The sequence below is a fragment of the Dendrobates tinctorius genome, unplaced genomic scaffold (assembly GCF_039654945.1).
Source record: "Dendrobates tinctorius isolate UK_male_01 unplaced genomic scaffold, ASM3965494v1 ptg000070l, whole genome shotgun sequence".
Taxonomy (NCBI): Eukaryota; Metazoa; Chordata; class Amphibia; order Anura; family Dendrobatidae; genus Dendrobates; species Dendrobates tinctorius.
Genome location: NW_027361738.1, coordinates 47,259,139 through 47,267,727, shown reverse-complemented (window position 1 = coordinate 47,267,727; position 8,589 = coordinate 47,259,139). Strand labels below are relative to the sequence as shown.

Here is an 8,589-nt window from a genome sequence, read left to right as displayed (position 1 = left end):
TCACGTGTATTCAGGCTGTCTAGCAGCCACAAATCATGCAGCTGCAGCGACACAAACTAAATCTCCGAGCACGCCAAACTACTCAGAGAACACCCGAGCATGCTCAGAAAACTCGAGTAACGAGCATACTCGCTCATTACTATTAACTATTACTACAGAAGATGATTTGACATATAGACAGACTGTTAGTAAGAATTCTGTATAAATTATGGATTTTTCTCCTCTACAGGGCCGTCCACTTAGTGCGTCATAAAGACACAAACAAGGTATTCGCCATGAAGAAACAAGCAAGGAGTAACCTGCATTATCCATTCGATCTTGAAATGGCCTATCAGGAAAGGGACATCGCAATATTCGCTGATTGTCCCTTTGTTGTCTCCACGCTTTGTTCCTTCCCAACTAAACACCATCTGTGTATGGTCATGGACTTTGAAGCAGGTAAGACATATCCATTGTAGCTATATTCAGCCCATATCTGCTTAAATATATAAAGCTACCAATGTATTTATATCTCATTATTCTACATGCTCAGAAGAACAGTTTAGGAAGGTTACATCTTTCTGACAGATAATAATTTTCATTGCTTCTTATTGCATTTTTTTCTGATCTTGGGGCAACAAAAACACTGCAATTCCATCTGAGTTTATTTTTTGATTATTTATTATGAATGGAGAAAAAGTGATTTTTATATTTAATTTTCTTCCCCCAAATATTTTTGCTTTTTTTGTTTTTTAGTCTCCATAAGGGACCTGAACTTGCGATAATATAATCGTAATCACTATGTACTGCAATATGGGCATTGCAGAATATGGTGAAAATCTTGGTCCCCTATGAAGCCGAGCTACACACTGACCTTCACAGAAGCACCATAATGGCAAGGATAGTAGTCTTCTGCAGACACTCAGCAGCCATAGCAAACCACTGACATGGAATGGGGGCAATGAGTGCTTAGAGCAGCTCGCCTCCAGGTCACCTGCTGGAAATGCCGCTGTCAGAGATTGACAGTGCAGTGTAAGAGTTTACCAGCAGGGGGCAGATCTCAGCTCTCTTTTTGTATAGGATTACTCTGCAGTATACAGTATACGCTCTACATCACACAGTGTATCTCTATGATTGACTCCCTGCCCCAATGTCTCAGCTTATTTCTCATTCACACTCATCATGTGTAATTTACATTGTAACAAACCCTCACCTGTCATATTTGCTTTCTGCTCTAGGAGGAGACTGTGGCAGTCTCGTAAAGTTATATGGTCGTTTACCCCTCGCCTTGGCCCGCTTGTACATTGCAGAAACGGTTGTTGCTGTGGAATATCTGCACAGCTTTGGTGTGGTTCACCGAGACCTGAAGCCTGGAAAGTAAGTGAACGCTGCAGTATAATAAAGGGACAGACAGTTATAGTTTGGTACACTGTCTGTGGGGTATTACTTAGGGCTGACAATATCTTTTCTTTTACAGCCTCATGATATCATCAACTGGACATATCAAAGTCACCGATTTTGGGCTTTCAAAACTCGGACTCATGAGACCAACATCAGACATTTATAAGGCTCGAACTGAAGACATCACCAGAGAGTTTCCTGATGATGGGGTTAGCTATACATAAAAAACTTATTCTTTACAGATCTGATCTATTTCTACTTCTCTGATATTTTCTCACATAGAAAACTTTTCCACTGATATTATTTGTCACAGTTATTTTCATTGATCATCTTCTCATTGTTCTGTTGGTTTCCAGACTAGTGGCACCTTGTATTATACAGCCCCAGAAGTCATCTTACGGAAGGGCTATGGAAGGCCTGTTGACTGGTGGTCACTAGGGATCATCATATATAAATTTCTTACTGGCCATGTGCCATTTAAAGGAAGATGCACAAGTGATCTTTTCAACAGTATCACCACGGGTAAGTAAAATAATCTGAATGCTGTGTGATGCCACAGTAATTTGATTCAGTTGTTAGGTTCATTCTTTGGTTTAGTTACTTGTTGTTTTTGATGAGATTTTTTCTGTAATATTTACTTTTTATATAACAGATGACATCACTTTGAAATTACAAAAGCGTGCTCTTCATCCCCATGCTCAAAGCATCATTACTCAGCTACTCATAAAAGATCCAACACAGAGACTCGGGACAGGTAATATATATATAAAGCTCAATGTGTGAATGTATGTATGTATGTGTGTGTATATCCGGAATAGGCATCTGCACCGTCGCAGCTACAGCCGCAAAATTTGGCACAGTCACACGTCTGGACCCCGAGAGCGTCCTAAGCTATGTTGTGAGGCGAAATCTTAACCCCACGCGTTCCAATTCACCAAACAATTTTGCCCCATCTACATAATGGGGAAACAGTGTGTGTATCAAGCCCCGCCCCTCATTATGATGTCATATTGGTTGCCATGGCGACGCTGATGTCATCATAGGTTGCAAGCCCCGCCGCTTACTATGATGTCATAATGGTTGACTATGGGATGGAGGATGTGTGATGGGTATATGGGCACTGGACTATGGGATGGATGATATATATGACGGGTATATGGGCACGGGACTATGGGTTGACGGATATGTATGATGGGTATATGGGCACTGGACTATGGGATGGAGGATATGTATGATGGGTATATGGGCATGGGACTATGGGATGGAGGATATGTATGATGGGTATATGGGCACGGGCCTATGGGATGGAGGATGTGATGGGTATATGGGGATGGGACTATGAGATGAAGGATGTGTGATGGGTATATGGGCACTCGACTATGGGATCGTGGATATGTATGATGGGTATATGGGCATGGGATTATGGGATGGAGGATATGTATGATGGGTATATGGGCACGGGACTATGGGATGGAGGATAAGTATGATGGGTATATGGGCACTCGACTATGGGATGGAGGATATGTATGACAGGTATATGGGCACAGGCCTAAGGGATGGAGGATGTGTGATGGGTATATGGGCACAGGACTATGGGATGGAGGATATGTATGACGGGTATATGGGCACAGGACTATGGGATGGCGGATATGTATGATGGGTATATGGGCATGGGACTATGGGATGGAGGATATGTATGACGGGTATATGGGCATGGGACTATGGGATCATGGATATGTATGATGGGTATATGGGCATGGGACTATGGGATGGAGGATATGTCTGATGGGTATATGGGCACGGGACTACAGGATGGAGGATATGTATGATGGGTATATGGGCACGGGACTATGGGATGGCGGATATGTATGATTGGTATATGGGCACGGGACTATGGGATGGAGGATATGTATGATGGGTATATGGGCATGGGACTATGGGATGGAGGATGTGTGATGGGTATATGGGCATGGGACTATGGGATGGAGGATAATTATAATTTGCTATAAATAACCAGTTAGTTACTATGCCCGGGCAGCGCCGGGCTCTTCAGCTAGTATATATATATATATAAGTATTAATGACTTATAGCTCCTCTGTGACCTGACAAATAGATAATTTCCATGAGCATCAGCACTGAGGTCTCTGCGTTAACTTCTTGTCCATTTCCCATTCTTCATGCCATGACTTACAGTATATTTTGGATCTGCTCTGTCTTCAGTTTAGATTAACATAAAATGTACAGTCTTCCTAACATTGTCTGGATCACTTTATTCTTGTCTTCTGTTTCCAGGAGGAGCAAATGAAATCAAGAGTCATCCATTCCTGAGTGAGTTAGATTTTGAGAATCTTGAAAATCACGAGCCAGAGTTTAGACCAATTCTTATGTCAGAGGAGGACACCCGCTACTTTCCCAGTAAGTAGAATGAGACGTCATGTGGTTAAAGCTGCCATTTGTCTTGTCTTTCATTTTATGTGACAATATGTTCCTATCATTATTAGTAATAACATGGTGACTGTCTGTGATTATATTATTAATCTCTGATAATACTTGTACTTTGTAGCTGGTATTGAGAGACCCAAACATACTGATTCAGATGAGGGTGACACAAGTGAAGTCAGTGATTGGCCAGAAAGCCTAAACTATGTATCATCTTCTCAAAGACTTTCTAAGGTAAGTACTGTATGTGATCAGTAAATCCACAAAACTATAACTAAAAATAATATTAAAATACTCTATATATTTAATTTTACTCTGTGAATTTTAGCTATATGCAACCAAGACCAGGATGATGAGCAATGAAGATCATGAGCCATCTCCAGATTGTTTTCTAGAGACCAGCACACAACACTCAGAAGTGTGAGTAGATTATTATTATGGGGTATAGTACTGATATATCTTCAGAATACTAAATACAAGATGCGTATGGCACAATACTAAATCCAGAACCCACCGACCCATGATTGATCATCACTGTAGGGTCTGGCTTGTGATAACGCTGGTGATAACAGTTGACCATTGTGACCAGCCTTTCATTTCCATTTCATTAAAGCCCTTTATTACTAGTTATTCTTCATTTTTGCTGACAGAAGGCAGTCCTGTGCAAGGTATCCCCTCCATTTTGTTCAAGTGTCCTATTTGCCCATACAGAAAGGAGTCTTTATTTTTAATTGCTTCACTTGTAATTTATTTCTTTTTCTTCTACCAAACAGGCAGAAAGAATCTTCTCCTACTAGAAATGATGGTGATAACCAGTGCTTCACTACTGAAAACAAGTCACCCTCTCCCATATTGTCAGGTATGTGCAGGTCTATAGGACATCTTGTTGTTGTCACTGATCAAAAGGTGTAATGTAAATGTTACAGGAGGGCTCAGAAAATCACTGCTTTTTTATGTCTTTAAAATAAACAACAATCCAACACTTTAATGTATAAAATTCTCACTCTTTTGTGCTGCGCATTAAAGGTATAAGGGGCCATACAGGCTGGTGCCTGATACTGATCACGAATACTCTGCTCATGGCTCGAACAGGCCCCAAACTAACCCTATATATACCCTTAATGTGACACAGATGTTTTAAGTAATGGATTATATGATAACACTGCCTCAAATAATGTCATATTGAAGGAAACCTGTCACCAGATTTTTCCCATATAACCTAAGACCACCACCTTTCAGCTCTGTGTTACAGCAGTCTGGAATTTCTGTATATAAGTTTCCAAGCCGCCCTTAAAAAAACAAAAAAGGCCATTTTATTATACTCACCGATGGCACAGTCCAGGCTGATGGGCGTCACTGTTCTTGATCCGGAGCCTCCTCTCTTCTTGCAATGCCGTTCTTCTCTGCTTCATGTGGATGATGCATCCTATGCCTTCCACACAGTGTTGCCCCATCACATTCCTGCACAGGCACACTGCCCTCTGCCCTGCTGAAGGCAGATCAAAATACTGCAGTGCGCATGCGCCGGTGCTCTTTGGCCCTTTCTCATGTATGCGCATTGCTTTCTGTGGTTGAAAAAACACTGCAAAAATGCTGAAAGAACTGACATGATGCAGATTTCAAAAACACTGCAGCTAGATCCTGCTAGGAAAAAAAAACTAGTTTTGGCATGAGATTTCTGACCTCTCTTAGCTTTTGCTATCACTGCTTATATGTGCAAAAATTCTGCATGTGAACATAGCCTTATGGTGCAATGCCAGAATCCCAGTACTATAAGGTATAAAAGTAAAATAACTCTACTAGATAAAGATATGACTCTAATCTTATGACTTGATATGAATCTAAACTTATAAGAGTTTATCATTGACTTGTTTTTCTTCCTTTTTAATGTGATTTTCCAGTTGAGAAGAAAAATAAATCTGCATTAAACCTGGGAGAAGAGAAAAACCCAGAAATAGTAGCAGAGACAGAACCTAGCAGAGGTAAGTGTGACGATAAGGTCTATGTTGTCTGATGTCGGCGAGAGAATAATTCACGAGGACGATATATTATATGTCAATGGTGGGATTTTCACATCTATGACTGACAATGATCATTGACTTGTTTTTCTTACTTTTTTACATGAATTTCCAGTTGAGACGAAAAATACATCTGCAATAAAACTGGGAGACGATCAAGACCCAGAAATAGTCCCAGAGACAGAACCTAGCAGAGGTAAGTGTGACAATAAGGTCTATGTTGTCTGATGTCGGCGACTGAGAATAATTCACGAGGATATATTATATATCAATGGTGCGATTTTCACATCTATGACTGACAATGATCATTGACTTGTTTTTCTTTTTTACATGAATTTCCAGTTGAGACGAAAAATACATCTGCAATAAAACTGGGAGACGATCAAGACCAAGAAATAGTCCCAGAGACAGAACCTAGCAGAGGTAAGTGTGACAATAAGGTCTGTTGTCTGATGTCGGCGACTGAGAATAATTCACGAGGAGATGTTATATGTCAATGGTTGGATTTTCACATCTATGACTGACAATGATCATTGACTTGTTTTTCTTAATTTTTTTATATGAATTTCCAGTTGTATTTTTCATCTCATCTGGATTAAACCTGGGAGAAGAGCAAGACCCAGAAATAGTTGCAGAGACAGAGCCTAGCAGAGGTAAGTGTGACAATAAGGTTTATGTGGTCTGATGTCAGCGACATAATTCATGAGGAGGATATATTTAGTGATGAGCGAGTGTGCTTGTTACTCAAGTTTTCCGAGCATGCTCGGGTGTTCCCTAAGTATTTTGAGCGTGTTCGTGAATTAAGTTTTAGTCCCCGGAGCTGCATGATTTGCAACTCCTAGACAGCCTGAATACATGTGGGGATTTCCTAAAAAACAGGCAATCCCCACATGTACTCAGGCTGTCTAGCAGCCTCAAATCATGCAGCTGCGGGGACTACAAATTAATTCACAAGCACACTCAAAATGCTTGGAGAACACCGGAGCATGCTCGGAAAACTCGAGTAACGAGCACACTCGCTCCTCACTATACGTCATTGGTGGGATTTTCTCATCTATGACTGACAATGATCATTGACTTGTTTTTCTTTTTTACATGAATTTCCAGTTGAGACAAAAAATACATCTGCACTAAGACTGGGAGAAGATCAAGACCCAGAAATAGTCCCAGAGACAGAACCTAGCAGAGGTAAGTGTGACAATAAGGTCTATGTTGTCTGATGTCGGCGATTGAGAATTAGTCACGAGGAGGAGATGTTAACTCCCAGTGGGTACGATTGTCACATGTATGATGACTGACAATGATCACTGACTTGTTTTTTTTACTTTTTATATGAATTTCTAGTTGAGAAGAAAAATAACTCTGCAATAAAACTGGTAGAAAAGCAAAATGCCAAAATAGTAGAAGAGCGAGAACCTAGAAGACGTAAGTGTGATAATAAGGTCTATGTTGTTTGATGATGGCCAGTGAGAATAATTCAGATGGAGAAGATGTTATCTGTCAGTGGTGGGATTGTCACATGTATGATGAGTGACAATGATCCTGTTCCTCTGCACGGATAAGATTTCTCTACCGTCCTGCCACAATGACACCAAAGCAGTATCCTCTAATATGGAGTCCCATTACTTACATTAGTTTTATATCTCTTCTCCTAGGATCCATCTTCCGCCGGATTATATCATCCTGTCGGCGTGGATTATCCAGGGCCGCTCGCAGCATCAGAAGATGCATTTGTCCAATCTGTGATTAGGGCACCATATACATCTAGTACAGCAAGTCCATCATCAAAGCTGTACTTGGGCAGCACGGTGGCTCAGTGGTTAGCACTGTTAGTTTGCAGCACTGGGATCCTGGGTTTAAATGTCACTAAGGAAAACATCTGCAAGGAGTTTGTATGTTCTCCCCGTGTTTGCGTGGGTTTCCTCCGGGTACTCCGGTTTCCTCCCACACTCCAAAGACATATTGATAAATAAAAATTCTGAATTAATTAATGTTCCTTTGTAATAGAATTTTTCTGAAACATGTCATACCAATACTGTACGTCGTACAGGTTTGAAGAATCCTCATGAAGTTTTGTCTTTTCACTAAACATGTATGTACTGTAGTGTGGTGGGGTAATATACTTCCCTACTGCTGTCTTCTCTGGGATCAAGCTCTGTCCGGCTCCTGTTTTGTGTGATGTCATAGCTACATACATAGGTTGAAAAAAGACCTAGGTCCATCAAGTTTAACCTTTTTTCACCAATTGTCCATTTTGTCACTACATTAAATATAACCCACAATGTTATGTGTATTGAGGAAATCATCCAGCCCTGGTTAAAAGCTGTTGTAGTGTCTGCTATTACTAGTTCTTGTAGTTGGGCATTCCACAGTGTGACTGCTCTAACTGTAAATAACCCTTTCCTATTTAGCTGTCGGAATCACCTGTCATCGCTCTTCAGACTCTTCGGCTCACTTTATGCTCTCGGTGTGAGCCACAAGTCTCTTCTATAATGGGAGCCTATGGGGCCATGTTCTGACGCTCCATAGGCTTACACTGTTAAAGCCACATCCGGGTTACATAGAGCGCAGTGTGACCCGGTCTGTCTGGAGAGCGGTGACATCACTCAGAAGAGGAGCTAACAGCGCTATATACCAGAGAACTCGGTGCTAGGTGAATATATTAACACACACTACACTACAGACCAGAGGTGTTGCTAGGGTCCTAAAAGATTAGGGGCTCAGCTCCAAAGTACATGTCTTCTTATATGA

At 41.0% G+C, this 8,589-nt stretch overlaps 1 protein-coding gene across 2 annotated transcripts; it reads left to right on the top strand.

The window, feature by feature from the left end:
• The first annotated feature begins 244 nt into the window (after positions 1-244).
• LOC141095940 (microtubule-associated serine/threonine-protein kinase 3-like) lies at positions 245-7,829 on the top strand. 2 transcript variants are annotated; one of them, XM_073582285.1, is made up of 16 exons: positions 245-438; positions 1,218-1,356; positions 1,457-1,589; positions 1,737-1,902; positions 2,033-2,134; positions 3,674-3,796; positions 3,945-4,054; positions 4,149-4,240; positions 4,594-4,679; positions 5,722-5,802; positions 5,954-6,034; positions 6,181-6,261; positions 6,411-6,491; positions 6,946-7,026; positions 7,183-7,263; positions 7,494-7,829. In XM_073582285.1, the coding sequence occupies exons 1-16, from the start codon at positions 276-278 to the stop codon at positions 7,586-7,588; spliced, it is 1,695 nt and encodes a 564-aa protein (XP_073438386.1). In that variant the 5' UTR covers positions 245-275; the 3' UTR covers positions 7,589-7,829. The 2 variants fall into 2 exon arrangements, with proteins under 2 accessions (XP_073438386.1, XP_073438387.1); XM_073582286.1 differs by lacking the exon at positions 5,954-6,034.
• Positions 7,830-8,589: the final 760 nt, after the last annotated feature.